Source organism: Lithobates pipiens, unplaced genomic scaffold, assembly GCF_037356315.1.
Source record: "Lithobates pipiens isolate NorthernLeopardFrog02 unplaced genomic scaffold, aLitPip1_a1.2 Scaffold_16, whole genome shotgun sequence".
NCBI classification, from domain to species: Eukaryota; Metazoa; Chordata; class Amphibia; order Anura; family Ranidae; genus Lithobates; species Lithobates pipiens.
This window is the reverse complement of record NW_027507748.1, coordinates 281113018-281135428: the sequence shown is the minus strand read 5'-3', so window position 1 is coordinate 281135428 and position 22411 is coordinate 281113018. Positions and strand designations below refer to the sequence as shown.

Genomic DNA, 22411 nt, shown 5'->3' with positions numbered 1-22411 from the left:
TGTCTGTTTTTCATCCGTCATCGGATGGATGAAAAATGGACGAATGGTCCGCAACTGTGAAAGGGGCCTAAAAGCCACCACTGGAGCTGTAGTGGGTGAGTGGCACCAGCAGAACCTGGAGACAGCGGAGATGGAATGTACAGAATGTGGAGACAGAGACGGTATCTGGCCGCCAGGTGCACTGGTGCCGCAGCGGAGGAACTAGCAGTAACTGAGGATGGAGACGGGGGCCGAAATCAGCTGCAGGACCTGATGCCGGGCTAGTGGTACCCAAAGACAGTGATAGTCTTAGCTCAGACAGACCCGGAAAAGCTGCCACCAAAGCGGGGAGCCGAATCGCTGGACACTAGGGTCACCACCTCATCCCTTTAAACACAGACACATATGAATTACATAGGTTCTGGGGCTAATTTGATGCAGATAAGGTACCAAGTGGATTTATTTACCCCCTAATCAGCCACAGAATCTGTGGAATGTATGTGTGCTTTGGTTTGAACACTGTATCCGATAAAAAAGGCCGGGGGGAAGCTGTGGCGCCAAGACCACTGGGGGGAGTGAGTACGGACCTAGGGGGTTTGTTTGCTGCCCCCCCAAAAATTTTTTAGCACCAGCCACCACTGCGTCCTGTTGTCTCCCTAGAACGGGAAGTGAAGGGAATTCTCCCTCACACGACAGAAACCCTATAAAGGGTTTAACCATTCCACTCAAAAAAATATAAAAATTTGAGTTGTACTTTAGGTTTGTCAGTCTCATGTCTTGGAGCCAAGCGACAAACATAAGTTGCTTTGTAAATACTTTTTGCCTCAATTTACTTTTCAATAAATACAACAAGCATTCGTACATAAAAGGAAACAAATCAAGAACACAAAGAGAAAAAAAATCAATTTTGACAAGTATTTTCTCCGGCAGGTTTCTCTCCTGCCCAGGTTACGCCTAGCTAAGTACCACCTGCGGGACAAGTCAAAGGACTACATCTCCCGGCAGCCTTCGCGGCGGGACGTGCTAATCAAGATGGCGGAGACAGCGACGGCTGTGAGTGGTTCGGGCAGCTCCGGAACGGTAATATTCACCTGGGAGGCGAACAAATGAAATTGGGAGCGTGGGTCCAGCAAGCTTTACGTTTTATGAAAAGATAGATTAGTGTTTGCTGAGGTTCGGAACTGTTTCAGGAGCTTATGGCATGCGGGAGTGATAGGAGGAAAGCAGTCACGTGAGCGGAGGTGTGGTCATCTTAGGGTTTACACAGCATGAAGCCTTTTGTAGGATAATAAAGCAGTAATGGCGTAGTCTATGGTAACGGGTCAGCTGTCGACTTTCTTTATACAAATGCAGATATAAATTATTCATATGTGTGCGCGCCACTGGTTCACTCTCCTCTCCACAAGGTTAATAAATGAGATTCTCTGTACTAAGAAACTGAATTCAAGAAAAGCTGCGAAGGACCGATATTTATTAGACAATATAAGGCAAAGGCAGGCCCTACTAAACTACATTAAAGTAGAATTACAGGCAAAAGTTATATATATATATATATATATATATATACATTGCAAAGATTTCCTTTCACTTCCTGTCCAATATCCAAACAGGAAGTGAGAAGAAATCCCTGCAAATAAAGGAAATCTCTTGGGGACCCCCAGGTCTCCAGAACTAGTGGGATTATCTTTTACATTCACTTTTAATGATGATGGCAAAACAGAGCAAATTGAGAGTGTGAACCTCCTTAATGGGGGTATTGCAGGAAAAAAAAAACGTAGAATACACATAAACACAGGTGAACCCTAGTGTTGTTTAGGAATTAGGTGTTCATTCATTCCAATGGCTAAAATAAATAAATATGAAATAAATGCCGAAAACTTCTGATGCTTCTAAATGCATTTAGAAAAACACATTTTAAAGGAGTTGTAAAGTCTTGATTTTTTTTCACCTTTAGGCTAGGTTCACACTATTGCGATGCGGGAACGCCGCGAATCCGCGGCGTTTTCCCGCATCGCTCACCTCCCGCCGGCAGTTCACACTGCCCTATGCGGATGGCTGGGGGTGTCAATGTTATGTTAATGACACCCCCAGATCCGTCGGCATATCGCAGTGCGATCTGCCGACTCGCACAGGAATCGGATCGCATGGTGTGAACCCCCATGCGATCCGATTCCGTTGCGGACCCAAAAAAGGGTCCCGTGCGAGTTTGCTGCGGGACAGCTGCGAGTTCAGCCATACTATCTGTATGGCTGAACTCGCAGTGCTACGGAGATCGGATGTGATTTGCTGTGCGAATCACATCCGGTTCTCCCCCCGCAGCGGTGTGAACCCAGCCTTAGGCCCCTTTCACGCTGAGGTGATTTGCAGGCGATACAGCGCTAAAAATATTGCCTGCAAATCTCCCTGAAACAGCCGTTGCTGTCTCTCCAATGTGAAAGCATTGAGGGCTTTCACACTGGAGCGGTGTGTGCTGACAGGACGCCAAAAAACTCCTGCTAGCAGCATCTTTGGAGCGGTGTTAAAACTGCCCCGCTAGAGGCTGAATACCGCCGTTAAAAAAAAAAAAGGCAGCAAAGTGGCGCTAAAAGTGTGAAAGGGGCCTTAAGGCTACTTTCACACTGGGGCATTGGGGGTGTCGACAGTAAAGTGCCTATCCAGAGGCTGTCTTTGGGAAATAGACGTATAAGTGCTGCCAGCATTACTACAGAGGTTAAAGGGGGCGGGGGTCAGCCTGTTGGTGCTCAGACCATACGCCGCACACTGCATCAAATTGGTCTGCATGCCTGTCATCCCAGAAAGAAGGCTCTTCTAAAGATGATGCACAAGAAAGCCCGCAAACAGTTTGCTGAAGACAAGAAGACTAAGGACATGGATTACTGGAACCATGTCCTGTGGTCTGATGAGACCAAGATAAACTTATTTGGTTCAGATGGTGTTAAGCGTGTGTGGTGGCAACCAGGTGAGAAGTACAAAGACAAGTGTGTCTTGCCTACTGTCAAGCATGGTGGTGGGAGTGTCATGGTCTGGGGCTGCATGAGTGCTACCAGCACTGGGGAGCTACAGTTCATTGAGGGAACCATGAATGCCAACATGTACTGTGACATACTGAAGCAGAGCATGATCCTCTCCCTTTGGAGACTGGGCCCCAGGCAGTATTCCAACATAATGACCCCAAACAAACCTCCACGATGACCACTGCCTTGCTAAAGAAGCTGAGGGTAAAGGTGGTGGACTAGCCAAGCATGTCTCCAGACCTAAACCCTATTGAGCATCTGTGGGGCATCCTCAAACGGAAGATGGAGGAGCACAAGGTCTCAGTGATGTCATCGTGGAGGAGTGGACAACAAAAATTTACTGATAGATCAACTACTGGAAAACACAGCACTGATCAGTGTTTTATGACAATGGAGAAGTCCCTTCTGTTAAAATAAAATAGCACTGCCAGGAGGATTCCTCTATCCACCCACCGACTGAATGAAAAAACGATGTACAGTTTTGTAAAGTAGGGATGCACCGATGTCGATATTAGCCATTTTTACGAGTATCTGTACTCGCGAAAATGCTACGATACTGGAAGTGACATCACTTGGGAGTGGACTGCCTCCTCCCCTCCGGACAGTGCTATCCCTGCCTCCTTCTCCCAGTGGCATCGCTAGTTGCAGGCCCGCCCATCCTAACAGCCCACAAGTCTTGTCTCCTCGCTGTACACCTCCCTCATCCAGCTCTGTCTTCCGGCCACACAGAGTGCTGGATGCTGAGGCAAAGAACAGGGCGGTGCTGTATGAAGACACTGTACGGGTGGTTTCCTGTTGTACTGAGCAGCGGGGCTCCTTCCCTGTACCATGCCTACAGTCTCTGGTTGTCTCCTGTACCATGCCTGCAGTCACTTCTGCCTGTTGCCACCTCCTCCTCCTCTCTACCAGCTGTCACCTCTGTCCCCATGTCTCCCAATAACCCTCCTATCCTCATCCGCCCCCCGCCGGTGACTACCTTTTCGATCTAAAGTCTGCTACCCCAGCATCCCTATTTCACCCCACTCTCAACTACCTTGCCCTCACTTACTCCTCCCCTCCTACCCTGCCGTCACCCAACTCCCGAACAACAACCCCCCACCACCTCCCAAACCATCCCTCTTCCTAGGCGATAGGTATCTGTAATTGGTATCGGCGAGTACCTGCAAAATAGTATCGGTACTCGTACTCAGTGTTAAAAAAATGGTATTGGTGCATACCTAACTGTATATATACCCGGCTCCTTTATGATCATCCAACTCAGTGCTTCATTTGGAATATGGGCAGGCAAGTCTAGTGTTAATAATTGGTCAAGTCAGCAGGACACAGAGCCCTCTTTCCTATGTCCCAGATGTAAGTGCAGGTGACAAAATACAGAGCCATCACGTGCAAACACAGGACTATGACCATGCAGGGTAGCTGGTCTTAAAATGGGATGGCTCGAATAAAAGTGAGGCATTTATCTGAGACGTCATCCAGTTCTAATAAATTATTTAGACAGGATTTACCCTATTCCGTATGCAGTAAGCACCTATGTTAAATATACAGGTGTAGTTGTGAATAGGCCCATAGAGTTTCCTTTTGTCTTTAACATTGAACTGCATCAAATTAATGTGAACCAGCAATACAGGAAATAATGGTATTTCTACTGGACAAGCATTTTCATGCTGCAAAATGCAGGAGTTTTGCTGCATCAGAACGGTCAAATGTAAATAGACCCGCAATGGTTTTTGAGTCTTGCTAAACTGCAGATTTGGGTCACACTGGCACAGCATTTTTACCATCCTCTGACCACTCATTTCCAAATTTACATGGTGGCCAATGGCTGGTAAAGGGGTTAAGTTCACATTCTCGTAGCCTTGAAGCTTTGTGGTTGTAAAGGCAGAAAGTTTTTTTTAATTTTAATGCATCCTACTTCCCCGAGCCCCATCTCGATCAAGCGATGTTGCACAAAAGACTTGGCTGTCTGGACTGTCCCTACTAATTGGCTGAGACAGCAGCGAAGTACCATCTGCTCCCGCTGCTGTCAAAGTCAGTGAGCCATTCAGGAGAGAGGAGGGCTGGGCTGTGGCTCTTTGAATGGACACAGAGAGCTGCGGCTTGGCTCGGGTGCCCCTATAGCTAGCTGCTTGCTGTAGGGGCACTCAACCGGAGGGAGGGGTGAGGAGTGCCGAAGAGGGACACGAAAAAAGGAGGATCTGGGCGAAACTGGTGAAACCACTGCACAGAGCAGGGAAGTATAAGATGTTTGTTATTTTTAAAGGAGAAAAAAAAAACGACACTTTATAGTTTTACACTTTTCAGGCATGGTGGCATGTTGCTTTTGACGAGCAACACTGCATGTCAAATTTGCCTATTGAAGTCAATGGGGCTGGACCACAACTATGTGCCAAATGCAGCTATGGTAGTTCAGTGTAAAATCACCTTTAAAATAGAAGAATTGGGGTCGAAAAAGAGGCTTGCAGGAGGCACCAGTATCGCCATCTTGAATGCCTGCAATACTGCTTTCAACCACAGTCTGAAAAATGATCCACCAGATAACTTTTCAAAGGGCCGATAAAGTATACCACCCATGTGAAAGTGGCCTTGTTTGCCAGTGTACAATTTCCATGCTGCAAGAGTCCACCCACAGACAATATTCGGCTCGTGTGTCCAACAATTTCCCACTTCTGAGGTTAAATAATTAGTTGGACACTTTTTTCCTACAGCTGGAGACTGTAAAATCAGGCTCCCTTCTGGATAGAAACCAATCAGCTTTCAGGTTTTATTGCCAAAGCTTAATTGAACAAGCTAAAGCTAGAAGCCGATTGGCTACCATGCACAACTGCACCAGATTCTGAGTGTTCCAGTTTTAGTAAATCTACCCCTTGGTGTAGGCTGACATGACATGAAGCGGATGTTCCTGGCTCAGGACTTTACGCATTAAGCTTTTCCTGGTGTACATAAATTTAATTTTATGGCCTCCTATGGTTGCGCACCTGCTGGCTCACTCCCAAACCAGGCTGTGTGCATCTCTTGACACACACACAGCATGACTTGGCCCTGGCCCCTTCTCACAGCATTTGATTGACAGCAGCAGGAGCCAATGCTGCTGTGTCTGAGCCTGTGAAAGGGGAGAGGGAGAACCAGCGCTGCTGCAGATGGCCACAGCACTGGAACGATACAGGACTCCGATTAAGTATTTAAGGAGGGCGGTGCAGGGGAAATACTACTGGAAGGTTTTTTTTGGTTTTTTTCTATTATGGAGGTAATGTATTGAGGTAAAAAAAAACTTGTGGCTTTAGAACCACTTTAACCACTTCAATACCAGGCACTTAAACACCTTCCTGCCCAGACCAATTTTGAGCTTTCAGCACAGATCGGCATGGATGGGCACTGATAGGTGGCACGGATGGGCACTGATAGGCGGCACAGATGGGCACTGATAAGCAGCATTGTATTATTATACTGTACTGATGAATGCCAATCAGTGCCAAACAATGCATGCCAATCAGTGATGCCCATTGTGGGCACTGATTGGCATCCATTGTGGGCACTGACTGGAATCCCTGGTGGTCTAGGGTGGCATACCTTGTGCTGGGCATCCCTGGTGGTCTGGTGGCGTCCCTGACGGTCCAGTGTGTGCATCCTCGGTGGGGGGGGGGGGGCTGCGCTGATAATCGATCAGCACAGACCCCCCCCCCTGTCAGAGGAGCAGCCGATCGGCTCTCCTCTACTCGCGTCTGACAGTAGCGAGTGAGGAAAAGCCGATCACCGGCTCTTCCTATTTACACTGTGATCAGCCGTGATTGGACACGGCTGATCACGTGGTAAAGAATCTCCGTCGGAGACTCTTTACCAAGATCGTAGTTGCAGGGTGTCAGACTGACAGCGCGGCAGGGCAGGAAATGGCGTAGACTCCCACGGGAGTCTATGCCCGGAAGTGGGTGAAAATACCTGTCTTTGACAGGTATCTCCACCCCCCTCCCCCCTGAAAGGTGTCAATTGTGACACCGGAGGGGGGGAGGGATCCGATCAGTGGAGGTTCCACTTTAGGGTGGAATCCCGCTTTAAATCTGTCCAAACCAGAGTCTAGTAGACATCCCGGGTATGATAAAGTTTGAAAAATGAAATCATAAATTATAATATAATAACTATAAATAATTATACCAAATAATAATATAATAATAATAAAAATATTCAATAATGTAATCAAATCAAAAACACAGAAATTTGCTCAGTTGCAGAATTGTCACTGTCATTACTTTTCAACATTTGACGGATCTCCCCACAAATCGCTATCGCTCAATTCTGCGAGTGATTCCAATTTATTATCGCTGTTTTCTAGCTGCTCAAGAACCATTTGATGTAAAGGGACAGTTTTGGTTGCTATGGACAATCTCCAGTTTCCAGGCATAAAGAACATTTTTATAATATAAAACTGCATGCAGGACACTGGGCAGACCACTAGAGACAAAGGGGATGTGAAATTATTACATACAGCAATGGAATCTGTAAGATTACATTGTACTGTATGTGTACTGTGTGTTTCACTTTTTGAATTTGGCGCCAATCTCCGTCCCCGTGAGTCGCAACGCTCGCAGGGAACGGAGCTCGGCTCTGTGATGAATCAAGCGGAGGATGAGCCACTCGTACAGCGCGGGGACATCTCTGGATCCAAGGGAGAAGATAAGTAACCTCCTCCTGCATACAGCGATGCGGTCCCGAGTCTGGCTCGGGGTTACCGCTTTTGGTATAAAACTTCCACCCTGAGCCAGACTCGGGAATACCGCCAGGGGGGTTAACTGAGCAAGCTGACGTTAGTAGCTGATTGGCTACCTTGCACAGCTGCACCAGATTGATTGCTCCAGTTTTACAAAATCTCCCCAAATGTGTACATAGGAAATAAAAGATATAACCGTTCCCCCATTAATATTACAGCCTGTATATTAGCTAAAATGTCACAAAAACTTTACATTAAATATTTAGGTGTACAAGCACTACTGGGTGCCTGTATTTATATATTTTTTTTTAATTGATTTGTTTGTTATATTTCACAATACATTACATGATTATCATATAAGATGAGTTGCACTGTTTTTCAATATTTTAGGCACGTTTACATTTTCTGATAACTCTTGTTTCTCTGCAGCGATCCTGTGGCCGTGGTAACTCCACACCTGCGGATAACTACTTGCTTGCTCGTAGGCGAACCCTTCAGGTAGTTGTGAGTTCTTTGCTTACAGAAGCTGGTTTTGAGAGTTCTGAAAAAGCAGCAGTGGAAACCCTGACTGAGATGCTACAAAGTTGTGAGTATGGTTCAAGCATCCTAGAAATGCATCAACAGAAAGTAAATATGGCTCTTCTTTTCCAGTAATGCATGTAGCATCATGGACTCTTGGTCAACTCTTATGAGAGAAATCTGATACTTTTGCAAGTCATGTTCTATGTAAACTTCCAGGGCTCTGTTGGTAACATGTTGCAGGACATTCTACATTTTCATTTGCTTTGCATAGTATATGCAATAACTAATATGTGGGGTTCTGTTACATTCTTTCAATGGGTGGGGAACTGTTGTGATCTAAGCCCTTGTACACACGGTCGGACATTCTGATGGACAATGTCCGATAGGACCGTGTTGTCGGATAATCCGACAGTGTGTGGGTTCCATCGGACTGTTTCCATCGGAGTATCCGATGGACCAAGTTTTCCAGCTGGGCTATAAAATTTTCCAGCAACATAATCCGATCGGAAGTCCGATCGGAATTCTCTACACATTATCGGACAAAGTCCTAGACCAAAGCTATTGGCTACTAGCCTGAACGTAGTCCCGTCCTAACAAAATAACGTCATCACGTTAAGTACGATCGGATTTTCTGACAATTTTGTCCGACTGTGTGTATGCAACAGTTTCGGACAAAATCCGACGGATTTGGTTGTCGGAATGTCTGACCGTGTGTACAAGGGCTAAGGCTAGGTTCCAAGCAAGCCTACAAGCTTGTCTCTATAGATCAGATAGTCCCTGTTGTAACACTTCAGCCTGTTCAGGTATCTGGGGTAGTTTTGATTTCCAGTCTTGAAGCATTCCACTCACTGGAGCACCTCCATCCTAGGGAGTACTTCTGGTGCCTTGGAGAAAATTGTTCTTTCTATGTTGAGTGCTCCCACCTTGACTAAGTTTTCTTCTTCAGACTTTGTTGGACACTATCTAGGTTTTACAGGGCTTTTAAAGCTTTTTTAAAGCTGGGAGTTCCCCTAGTAAAACAAGGAATGATGCCTGTGCTGCATGTTGTGATGATCAACAGCCTCACTCAAGCTGTCTTTCCTAAGGACATTGCCTTGGAAACTGGTTCTAGTAGTGTCCGCACAGCGTGGAGGAGAGGTTTCCGTGTGTACCTCAGATTATTACTGAAGGGCTCACTCAGTGTTCCGCTGGATTGTTCGCAGGTCGAGTAGCTTCCTGATGCAGATAACTTAGCCCCTTCCAGACAAAGTCAGCTCTGTTTGAGTCTGCTTGCTCAGCGAGGAATCTGTCAGCTGATCCCCACTGAGCAGATGGATGGTTGGCCTGTGCCCGCTCTGTTTATCCAGAGTGGACACAGACACAGCCCGCTCTCGTCTATGGGCAATCGGATGTAAACAGACCACCTGTCCATTTACATCCAACTGCCATCCTATTCGCCTGATGAATGGGGAACAGATCCCCATTGCCTGTTTTTAGCGGATGTGATTGGATGTCAGCAGGTGTAGATGGACACATGTCCGTTTACACCCGCAGCTGCATAGGGAAAACTGGAGGGTCCAATTGGATCTGTCTGAAAAATTGACAGGCGGACCTTAACGGGCCACTAATGTTAAAGGGGCCTTACTGCAGAAGGCAGCGTATGTCTAGGGGACCCTCTCACCTGGGAACTGGTCCTCCTTTGGCTAAATTTTCGGCATGTATACTTGACAAAAAACGAATTTTATATAAAAATGAGAACGAAGGGCAACATCTAATAAGAGTTAGAAAAAAAAAATCTTTGTCAGACCAGCACATCTTTTATAATTCTACCGATTTAATGATTCCATTTTCACAGATCTGACAGAGATTGGGCGCAGTGCCAAATCATTCTGTGAACATACAGCACGTACACAGCCTACTTTACCAGATGTAGTTGTCACCCTTATAGAAATGGGTAAGTAGTGCTTAGTAATTATTAATATAATAATATTGTGATTTGTTCTTTTACTAACAAAGTGAATATTCCCAGGTTTTAATGTGGACACGTTGCCCGCATATGCCAAGCGTTCTCAAAGGATGGTGATAACCGCACGTAAGTTTTTGTGTAATTTTATGGAGTGCATCCATGTTTCTATATAATTCAGAATTAGGAGGCTTCACTTGATATTAAAGGGTTTTATTTTTTTATTTTTTTTAATATAACAAACATGTGATACTTCCCTGCTCTGCGCAGTGGTTTTGCACAGAGCAGCCCAGATCCTCCTCTTGCCGGCGCTCCTGGCCCCTCCCTCCCAAACTGAGCTCTTGCACTGTGTCCATTTAGACAGAGCCATGGCTCAGCCCAACCCCTCTCTCCTCTTTAGCCCACTTTGACAGCGGTGGGAGCCAGTAAGGGGGGAGCGTTGTGGACAGCTGAGGCTCCCGTGCAACATTGCTGGATAAAGATAAGGCTCAGGTAAGTATTAGGGGGACTAAGGGGGCTGCTGCACACAGAAGGTATTTTATCTTGATGCATAGAATGCATTAAGATAAAAAAAAAACTTCTGCCTTTTTAGAACCACTTTTATTGTCTTGTAAGTTTTAATTTTGAAACATAAATGTTTTGTGAGACATTGTTTCAACATTAATGTTTATAACATTTTGAAGCACTACAGTATTCTGTTAGGTTGCTTGTAAAAACCAATGGCAGTGTTTGTATTGTGACCAATGAAGTTTTTGGGTGATTTCTGGTTAGGAGACATGCTTCTTTTTTCCACACCCGTCCACCGTATTGCTGTGTGAATGGGGTACATAGTAAACACTAATTTTATTTTTATTTTTTATTTTTTATGCACCCGTGCAGAGACCTGTGTTGATCAGGTGAAGAAAAATGCAAGTGTATGTATAGTCAATATTTTCTCTTTAGTTTTGGATAGAATAGGGAAAGGTTAAAGCCTCTACCTCTGCCAGTCTATTTGTGTGCAGTCTGCCCCAATTGAAAAACAAATTCCTGGACCCCCTGTCCTGGAGATGCAACAGAGAGAAATACCCTCTTAGGCCTCTTTCACATGAACGATCCATTCAAGTCCGCCTGTCAGTTTTTCTGGCGGACCTGAACGGATGCTCCATAGAGGTCTATGGAGCATTGGATGTCAGCGGTGACATGTCTGCTGACATCCGATCAGAAAAAGTGTGATGGAGGAAAAAACCTACTTTTCCATCCGTCATCGCATCGGTTGACGACGGACACTGCGGTCCGTCGTCATACAATTTCCCATAGGGGAGAGCGGCGCTCTGACAGGTCCGTTCCTGCACAGTGTGCAGAGACAGACCTGTCATCTTCCTGCTCGGTGGGAATCGACGGAGCAATCCCCACTGAGCAAGCAGATATCCACAGGGCGGATCATCACTGATCCGCCCCGTGCGAAAGAGCCCTAAGTTGTCACAACTGACAAAGGTACTCCATTAAAAATTTCCCCATTCTTGCTGTTCTGTTGACAACTCAAAATGTTGTGTTTTTATTGTTTATTATTATTTTTTTTTTTTTTATGTCATTCCTGGTGACATGGGCCAATAGTTTGGGTAAATCGCCTTAAAGCTGATACAGACAGAATTATAAACATGACAGGAGTTCTGACCGCTCACTACCTTTATCCTAAACTTAAAAAAAGTTCTGTATAATCAGTTGCTCGTGCATTGTTTTTCTTTGCAGCTCCTGTGACAAATCATCCTGTTGCCCCAAAAGCTTTAAGTGCAGGGCAGAACAGGCCACATCCTGCACACATTCCAGGTCACCTCCCAGAATTTCCGGATCCCCACACTTACATCAAGACACCGGTAGGAGCATAAGTAACGTTTTTTCTTTATTACAAGCCAGTATAGCACAGCACTGTTTATCAGATAAGGAGCTATTAATTGCGTAAATATGACACAAGGAGAAGATCCCATCAGAGCATGAAGGGCCAATCAAAATCAAAACGCACTATTCAAGGTGGAGGAATACTATATACTATATATGTATAATAGATTACAGAAAAGGATGATTAGCTTATTTGGAAAAAGAAAGGTGGGTTTTGAGGAACTGAGTAAACCTATCCTAAGTTGAGTGAGTGTTGTATGACATATAAAAGACTTGCAAGGAACAATGTCTGCTCAAGAGAAAAATTGTAGTTCAAAGCAGAACTGAGGTGAGGGCAAAGATATTGCATTTGTATTTTAAAGGCAAAGCATGGGAACCTGAATTTCCATTTCTCTGGAAGCCACTGGCCAACTGCTGTCAACTCTGCATGGCGACGTTGTGTACTCTGGTGTATGCACAGCCTGCACACCATCTGCAGGTCTCCAGCACTAGGCACACCCCCCTCTCAGGGCCATACGCGTCCAGCCTACTTGTCGCCTACCAGCTCCCTTTGTGAGATTTCAGTCAGTCTCACCCTACCATCTCCAGCTTTTCCACGTTTGTCATCTGTGGCCACAAGCCATTTCTGACAGCGTACAGACCTTGTTTGAGTGATGCAGCTTTCAACTATATGTGGTCCCTATCCGAAGGGTGGACATCTGCAAGCATAGAGGCCCTAGGCTGGTTTTAGCTGATCACCTTTGTTGCTTGCTATTTGGTAAGCACAATCTACTTCTGGGTGTTCGGGCACACTTTTGGAGTTCATGCATGTGCACTGCGGTGTTTATAATTCAGAGACTTTATGATTTTTTTTATTTGTGATCACGTTATCTGGCCTTAATTGGTCTGACACAATATATGGACTATTTGTAATTTTAATTTTAATTTTCATATTGTTATCTTGTATAGCACAGCTTTTTTTGATTTTACTAGTACAAAAGTGGTTGGTGGTTGTAGGTGTAAATAAGTCTTGCAGGGACATTAATTATAGGTTTTAGGGATAAAAGTCTTTGTGGAAGATGTAGAGATGTCAAAAAGGCAGCTAGGAATTCTTTTTAGGACTGAAGTGGCCCATGCATGTTAGTCATGTTAGTCTAATTGTATAACTTGTGTTGGATTTCCTAACAATAATGTAGTATAAGGGCCTGTCTGAATGGATAAAAAACTTGTTTGTTTATTTATATACCGGTAGTCGTTTTGCTATACAGTTGGCAAATCTAAAGACGATTGAGATTGTTCATTTTGTAATGTGTGGTCTCTAAGGGGAGATGAGGGTAAACGGAATGTTTTGGGTGTTGTCTGCATATGGATGGTATTGAATGGCATAGAAATAGATAAGTGTACCAAGAGTTGTTGTGTAGGTAGAGAAAAGCACAGAGTGAAGGATACAGAAGAAAAGGCATTATTGAATCAGTTTTTAAAGCTTATAGTTTGGCACTGCCAGGTGATGGTTAGCAGAAACAAAAAGAAAAGATATTTTTTTTAGGTCTGCTTTCGCTTTGAGGATCTAATGAGCCTTTTTGGGGGTTTCAATTGTGAGTATGCGGGGTGAAGAAGATCAAGCAATGAATTTGGTGTGACTAATAGGATCATGTTAGCCTGTAATGCCCCGTACACGCAAGCGGAAATTCCGCCAGCAAAAGTCCGATGTGAGCTTTTGGTCGGAAATTGACTGTGTGTATGCTCCATCTGACTTTTGCTGGCAGAATTTCTGCCAGCAAAAGATTGAGAGCAGGTTCTCTATTTTTCCTTCTGAAAAAGTTCCTAATGGAAATTCTGTTAGTCTGTATGCAATTCCGGCACGCAGAAAAACACACCTGCTCGTACACAATTTAATGCATGCTCAGAAGCATTGAACTTCATTTTTTCGGCTTGTCATAGTGTTGTACATCACTGCGTACTTGACTGTCGAAAGTTCAGAGAACTTTTGTGTGACCGTGTGTATGCAAGCCAAGCTTGAGCGGAATTCCGTTGCAAAAACCATCCAAGATTTTTCAGACGGAAATTCTGCTCGTGTGTACAGGGCATTAGAGAACCTGCAGTGGCCAATGTTTTTTACCGCATGGTAACATGTCTGTCACCGCAGGGACATACGGCAAGCATGGTCAATGTAAAGGGGGGGGGGGGGCTTGTGGGTTGTCATTGAGGTGTCAGGATTAGAGATGCTGTTGCAGGCTGCACTGTTGGAGGCAGTTTTATTGAAGGGAGACTGCCAAGAGGGAGACGGAGAAGAAAGTTTTACAGTCTATTTCTCTTACTACAGACCTGCAGAGAACCAGTGGGAGATTACCAGGTCCTTCGAGAGAAGGCAGCATCTCAACGTAGAGATGTGGAAAGAGCACTAACGCGATTTATGGCAAAGACTGGTGAAACCCAGAGTCTTTTCAAGGATGACACAAGCATTTTCCCACGTAAGACAGAAATTTATTTAATGTCATGTGTAAGCCAACTGGCCCTATGTATTTTTGCTTTTTGTAAAATTTTTTATACAATTGTTTTTTATTTATTTTACTTGCTCGCTGCTTCTCTGCTTTAAAGGAGATAACCTTCATTATCACATTTCCTTCCTTACCAGTGATTGCTGCTCGTCCTTTGTCCATCCCATATTTGAATGCCCTTCTCCCATCAGAATTAGAGCTGCAACAAGTAGAAGAGACCGATTCTTCTGAACAAGATGACCAGACTGATACAGAAAACCTTTCTATGCATTTACACGCGGTATTGTGTTTAAGAATCTTATTTGTAGCTTTCTTAAATGTATCTTTCTTTTACTTTCCTTGATACCATAGATTTCTGTTTTAGTTTCCATTTATATAGATACCTAAATTCAGCATGTAGAGATATGCATGATGAATGTATGCTCCAATGTGGAAGATTCTCACCAGTACAGGGTTATTTTTGGACTCCAAAATTTGATAGTGGTAGCAGAGTGTTGGCCTTCAACAAAAGCAGTAGTCTAGATTTAGGTTGATACCATTTATTGGCCTAACTAAATAGAGTGTAATGCAAGCTTCTGAAGCATACTAACTGGCCACTTCTATGGGCAGTAGGAACAGATAGTAAGAAACTTGCATTTTATACACTTCATAGTGGGATGTGGAGACACATTGAGCATCTTTGTAAAGTCCTCTTTGATGTGAAGATGGACCTCTGCGATGGTTCACAGAGAATCGTAGTTTAACCAACGTAGAGACCGATATGGGGTTTTTCACATTGATAAGTTATAACAAATTAGAAGCTTTGTAGGAGGAGGTGTCTTTCATACTGTATTGCTCTGTAAGCCTGACATTGATACCCTGTCAGTGGCATATGCATGCAAGTCTCAAACTTTTTTTACCAGCATGGCATGTCCTGTTTTTTGTAGTGATGCCTCCAGTGAGGTTCCCATAATAAGTTGTTTTGGGTATGCTGGGAGAGGGAGCTCAGAAAATATTTTTTTTGTTTTGTTTTTTCAGACACCCTGAGAATAAAATGGTGGTCGTTGCAAAGCTAAAGCTAAATTTTTTTTGGAAAAATACACTTTTTTGACGTAAAAAATAAGACAACAGTAAAGTTATTCCAATTTTTTGTTTATATTGTGAAAGATAATGTTACGCCAAGTAAATTGATACCCAACATGTCATGCTTTAAAATTGCGCCAAAATTGTGGGATGGCGACAAACTTTTACCCTCTCCAGTTTAAAAATGTCAACATGTTTGCTGTTTTTAGTTACAGAGGAGGTCTAGAGCTAAAATTATTGCTCTCTCTGTAAAGATCGTGGCGATACCTCACATGTATGGTTTGAACACCGTTTTCATATGTGGGCACGACTTACATATGCGTTCACTTCTGTGTGCGAGCTCGGCAGGACGGGGCACTTTATTTTTTCTTATTTAGTTTACTTTTTATTTTTTACACTGTCCTTTAAAAAAATAAAAAATAAATTGGGCCACTTTTATTCCTAATACAAGGAATGTAAACATCCCTTGTAATAGAAAAAAAAAGCATAACAATGGTACTCTTCAAACAAAGTAAAATGACGGCGGGCGGTCCTTAATTGGTTAAGGTGTATCTGTCAATTGTCCAAAGCTGTCACATATTGGGATTGTTGGCTTGCTGGTAATAGAAAAAAAGGGAAGTGCCCAAAAAAATTTGTTAAATTAAAACAAAAAATAAATAAGCACCCACCTTGCCTTACACACACAAATGAGAATGCAAATATATGTGTGTGTGTGTGTGTGTGTGGGCACAAGTGTATGTATATTATTGCACCGCACATATTGTATATGCCAAAATGAGAGCAATAATTCTAGGTCCCTTATTTAAAGCGTCGCCCATTGATAATTTTGAATACCATCATTTTTCAGCCTTTCGCACGTGTATGCATTTTTGAGGCTTGACAAATTGGTTAACTATTTACTCAACTTTACCTCTATTTTGAACAAACAATTGGGGTTTAAATTGTGCTGGTGTGTACTAAAATGTTAGCGTATTTTTTCCTGAAAATATAGATTTGGTAAACAGAGCTGCATGATTCTGGCTTAAATGAGAATCACAATTTTTTTCCTTTAGAATAAAGATCATGATTCTTGTGATGTAACATCATCTTTCACATTATACAAAAAAATTGGGCTTACTTTACTGTTTATTTTTTTTATTCATTAACCACTTCAGCCCCGGACCAATTGTCAGCCTAAGGACCAGAGGCCTTTTTACAATTTTGCACTGCACTGCTTTAACTGGTAATTGCGCGGTCATGCAATGTTGTACCCAAACGAAATTTGCATCCTTTTCTTCCCACAAAGAGAGCTTTCTTTTGATGGTATTTGATTGCCTCTGCGATATTTATTTTTTACGATATAAAAGGAAAAAGACTGAAAATTTAAAAAAAAAAAAAGAAAAAGATATTTTCGACTTTTTGTTATAAGAAAAATCAAATGAACTAAATTTTAGTCATACATTTAGGCCAAAATGTATTCAGCCACATGCCTTTAGGAAAAAAATGTCAATGTATATTTATTGGTTTGCGCAAAAAGTTATAGCGTCTACAAACTAGAGTACATTTCCTGGAATTTACACAGCTTTTAATTTATGACTGCCTATCTTATTTCTTGAGGTGCTAAAATGGCAGGGCAGTACAAACCCCCCCAAATGACCCCATTTTGGAAAGTAGACACCCCAAGGAAATTGCTGAGGGGCATGTTGAGCCCATTGAATTTTTTTTTTTTTGTCCCAAGTGATGGAATAATGACACAAAAAAAAAAGTTTACAAAAAGTTGTCACTAAATGATATATTGCTCACACATGCCATAGTTGTATGTGGAATTGCACCCCAAAATATATTCTGCTGCTTATCCTGAGTATGGGGATACCACATATGTGGGACTTTTTGGGCGTCTAGCCGCGTACGGGACCCCGAAAACCAATCACTGCCTTCAGGATTTCTAAGGGTGCAAATTTTTGATTTCACTCCTCACTACCTATCACAGTTTCGAAGGCCATAAAATGCCAAAATAGCACAAAACCCCCCCAAATGAGCCCATTTTGGAAAGTAGACACCCCAAGCTATTTACTGAGAGGCATGTTGAATCCATGAAATATTTTATATTTTGCCACAAGTTGCAGGAATATTAAATTTTTTTTTGTTGTTGCACAAAGTTGTCACTAAATGATACATTGCTCACACATGCTATGGGCATAAGTGAAATTACACCCCAAAATAAATTCTGCTGCTTCTCCCGAGTACGGGGATACCACATGTGAGGGAATTTTTGGGAGCCTAGCCACGTACGGGACCCCGAAAACCAAGCACTGGCTTCAGGATTTAAATATAAAACGCTACCAAAAAAACTGTTAGCGATCGCAGGGATCAGGCCTGACTCTGCGAACGCTGCAGTTATGTGTTTAGTGTTTTGTAAGTGACAGTGATCGATCGATACTGCACTTGGGTGGGCTGGGCAGAGGGGCAAAACGCAGGTGCTAGCAGGTATCTGGGCTGATCCCACTAACAATGCGTTTTTTGGGAAACCTTAACTGCTGGGGACGCTAGTATAGATCTGATCAGCTCAGATATTGATCTGTTCAGATTCTATACCACTACGGGAGGTTTATGAATACATTAAGGTGAAAAAACATTTACCTTTACAACCCCTTTAAGTGGTTAAAGTGTATTTTTCTTATTTTTATTTTTTTATTGCGTTTGAAAGACCACTGCGCATATACAGTGTGCCATAAAATATTGCAACAACCACCATTCTATTCTCTGGGGTCTTTGCTAAAAAATAAAAAAATAAAATGTGTGTGTGTGTGTGTGTGTGTATGTGTGTGTGTGTGTATATATATATATATATATATATATATATATATATATATATATATATATATATATATATATATATATATATATATAAATACATGCATTCATACTTTTTTTTTATTTTTTTTCCTTTGTTTATAGTTCTCTCTGATGTTGAGATACATTTGGCAGGCTGCCTGTATTTCTACCATTGTTACATAGACTCGAGGGGGTGGTAGAATCGCGATTTTGATTCTTTAACAATTAATCATGCAGCTGTAATATACAGTTTTTCAAATATCCTACATCTCTTTATTCTACAGGGCCTCTGCATTTAGAATATATATAATGTGCTAGGGGGGGTTCTAAGTGGTTTTATAGACAACATTTTTGTCATGTGTGTGAAAAATGGGGGGGGGGGGGGGGGGGATTTGCTGCAGTTGGAAAATGGTTAAATAGAAATTGTGACAGTGTCTTTGCAGAGAGGCCCTCTGACTCACTTATGCCTCCTTCCTCTGTCACAGTTGGTACTAAAATCTCCAGTGTCAAATAATAGGGGGAGCAGCGACGACACATTATATATATTTTTTAAAATGCTTCCAAAAGATTGCCATGTTTAACACACAAAGTTGTTAAATGTTCTTTTCCATACTTGTCTTCCCTTTTCTGTAAGTTTCAAATTGTGTTGATTTTCTAAATTGATAATTATTTTTTTTTTATTCTGTCTTAATAGGATGATCCTGGAGAAGAAAAGGAAAATTCATCAGTTCTTCAGCACAGCTCACTAAAAGGTGGTGAAGAAACCCTGATTGATAATCCCTATTTACGGCCTGTGAAAAAGCCAAAGCTGAGACGAAAAAAATGATAGCCCTGTGGTCAAGGCGAAAGCTAGGAATCGGGGCATGCTTTACATACAGACTGTGACACTGGAAGGATATAATGTGTTCCTCAGAATTTCTCAACACCTTTTAACATGGCTGGTTGGGCTGCTCCACATTGATTAAAGACATGTCATGGACCGTTGGGCTGTTGAAGTATTGAGATGCCTTTGCAGCAAACAAGTCCCAGTGAAAGGCTAAAAATCCATTTGTCCAGCTTCATCTAGGACTGACCTCCCAGCACTGAGTTTTGTTTATGAACAATCTGGTTGGTGTCCAAAGAAGCAATGTCTGTCAAGTTAAAAAAAAAAAAAAAAAAAAGGCACCGTATTCAATGTGTCAGTTTTCATAATTTTAAAAAGCATTCTGTTACATTGATATAAGCTTTATTGCAGAATTGTAATAAAAAGGCTATTAAATTGGCCACTTTAAAGAGACCATATCATTTTTTTAATTCAAACACATAACTCTAAATAAGATATAGTAATGACAGTGTGATGGTCAGAAGAAGGAAGCAAGTGAGAGCTGTGGGGATAGACACACATGGAAGTGTCGGTTTCGCCATTGGACAATTCGCTACAGTGGAGTAGTGTGTGGGCAGAAAAGGTAAGCGTACCCTCTTCTTTAAAGGTATGTGTTTGGATGAAAAAATTATAATGTGACAAGGTCTCTTTAATGTAATGTAAGGAGAACATTTTTTTTTTTCCAACTGAAGCTACAAAGAAACTAACTTGTAAAAAATGTAATACCCTCTAAGATAAAAATATATTTTTGTGCTCAATTCAGCCCAATTTCTTTCTCTGATCTTTAAAGCGTATGTTAACCCTAACAATGAATTTGTCTTATTTATTTATATCTGAGAAGTGCATAAAAATACATGTTGACCTTGATAGAAAATCACAGCTATGTTGTGTCCTGTTCACTCTTCTTGTGTTAGGAGCCTATTTGGCCCTCTCACTTCTTATTTTGGACTACAGAACAATTTATCCCTATGTTCTGGAGAGGAGGAGGTATCAAGGGCAGGACAATCGTATGTGTTGTCAACCCACACAGGAAGCTAGGAGCTTAGTGCATTTCTGCCAGATACATTTTTATTTTATTTTTTGTAATGGCAACATTTTTAAGTCATTGAATAGGTTAAAGGCTTAGGCAGGCCATATATGGTGTTATTTTCCTTCCTGCAACCATGGAAACGACCCCTGCCAGAGAACATGGGTTGATTTACTTAAATTGGAGAGTCCAAAATTTGGTGCAGCTGTGCATGGTAGCACATCAAATGAACAATCTGAAGTTAGAAGCTAAGCTTTGACAAAAAAATAAAACGGAAGCTGATTGGTTTCTATGCAGAGGTGCACCAGATTTTTCACTCTTCAATTTTAGTAAAATAACCCCACTCTGTTTATTGCTGGTGGCTATGGCCACTGGCACTAATCGCATGCTGAAAAATCAGATATGCTGGTTGTACCCAAGTCGATTGATGGCTGAACTTGAGTACAATTAGCCTCTCAAGCGTCTCTTCTCCAAAGAGAATAAGTTCAGTGCTCGCAACCTTTCCTCATAACTAATATCCTCCAGACCCTTTATTAGCTTTGTTGCCCTTCTCTGGACTCGCTCCATTTCCAGTACATCCTTCCTGAGGACCGGTGCCCAGAACTGGACCGCATACTGTAGGTGCTGCCGGACCAGATTCTCGTAGATCTGAGAATTATCGTTTTATCTCTGGAGTTGATACTCTTTTTAATGCATGCCAGGGTGCTGGGTGTAATCCTTGACTCTGACCTCTCCTTCAGCCCCCACATCCAATCACTAGCTAAATCATGCCGCCTTAACCTCTGCAACATCTCCAGCATTTGACCCTTTCTGACTAATGACACCACAAAGCAACTTATTTACTCCTTTATTTCCTGCCTTGACTACTGCAACTCTTTCCTTAATGGCCCTTACGCAGGCTATCCCCCCTTCAGTCTATTATGAATGCTGCTGCTAGATTAATATACCTCACTAATCGATCTGTGACTGCTGTCATGCTCTGCCAATCCCTTCACTGGCTTCCCCTACCACACTGTATAAAATTCAAAATGCTAACCACAACATCGCCCCCAGCTACATCGCCAACCTCATCTGCAGATATCGCCCAAATCGTTCCCTTCGCTCCTCCCAGGACCTCCTGCTCTCTAGCTCCCTTGTTACCTTCTCTCCATGCTTGCCTTTGGGACTTCTCCAGAGCGTCTCCCATACTCTGGAATTCCCTGCCCCAGTATATCCGATCAGCACCTAACTTGTCCACCTTTAGGAGATCCCTGAAAACTCACTTATTCAGGGAAGCCTATCTCATACCCACCTAATAACTGGGCCAGAGCCACCCCCCCCCCCCCATCAAATAATTCCCTGCATCTACTACCTTTTGTCCCACCAGCCCCTCCCTTTAGAATGTAAGCGCTACGAGCAGGGCCCTCCTGTCCCTTCTGTATTGAAATGTCTGCATACTACAGGATGTAAATAGCAATATCATAAATAAAGGTGGGAAACAAATGGAGGATTATTTTTGTTGGACTTTTTTTTTAGCTCCCCAAACTTGCTAAAAAAAAAAAGATTTTTCTTATCGTACATCATGGGACACAGAACCATAGTAGTTACTATGTGGGCTATAGGACAGCTTCAGGCGATTGACACTGGCATGCCCTAAATTACTGAGTACCTCAGTTTTTTTCACCAGTGTCTATGTGTTGGTCACCGAGTAAAGATGTGCTGAGCTGAGCTTCTCTCCTCATCACTGCCGGGTGTGCTATTGCAGGTCCAGGATTGTGGGTTCCCTCTAGGATCCCCAGCTCCTGAAGGTTTAACTGAGCCCACCGTGAAGGGTGAAGATTGGGTCTGTTGGTTTACCACAGAAAACACTGTGGCGGGAAGGGTAAGTGGAGTTTTCTAAGAAATGTTTTGATTTTTCTTATGAAAGTCTCCTTTAAGATCAGTAAAATATTGTCATGCCTACATGTCACCACTGGGGGCTGTATTGAGCATTCACCGCCTCACACTGAGAGAACACGATGTGCCAGGGAGCTGAGATGCTTCTTCTTCCAGCCAGACAGCAGGACTTCTGGTAAGCTTGAGGGGGGCTTCTCCTTCGCTTATTGCCCCCCTGTGCTGACAGTCTCCCCCTCTTCATGGGGGAAGAAGCGCTTTAAGTT

The 22411-nt window shown here is 42.9% G+C and overlaps 1 protein-coding gene across 1 annotated transcript; it reads left to right on the top strand.

Annotated features, from left to right (window-relative positions):
* Nucleotides 1–973: 973 nt before the first annotated feature.
* Nucleotides 974–19660, top strand: TAF8 (TATA-box binding protein associated factor 8). The gene is made up of 8 exons (XM_077481509.1): nt 974–1059; nt 8122–8278; nt 10049–10147; nt 10223–10285; nt 11885–12009; nt 14334–14481; nt 14646–14788; nt 19079–19660. The coding sequence occupies exons 1-8, from the start codon at nt 1012–1014 to the stop codon at nt 19208–19210; spliced, it is 915 nt and encodes a 304-aa protein (XP_077337635.1). The 5' UTR covers nt 974–1011; the 3' UTR covers nt 19211–19660.
* The last annotated feature ends 2751 nt before the right edge of the window (nt 19661–22411 follow it).

Bases quoted from the DNA above. Each gene is read 5' to 3' on its own strand.
- TAF8 (XM_077481509.1), top strand. From the start codon at position 1,012: ATGGCGGAGACAGCGACGGCTGTGAGTGGTTCGGGCAGCTCCGGAACG. The intron at 8,279-10,048 runs GTGAGTATGGTT...CCATTTTCACAG, and splicing joins GACTGAGATGCTACAAAGTT to ATCTGACAGAGATTGGGCGC. The intron at 14,482-14,645 runs GTAAGACAGAAA...CTTCCTTACCAG, and splicing joins TGACACAAGCATTTTCCCAC to TGATTGCTGCTCGTCCTTTG.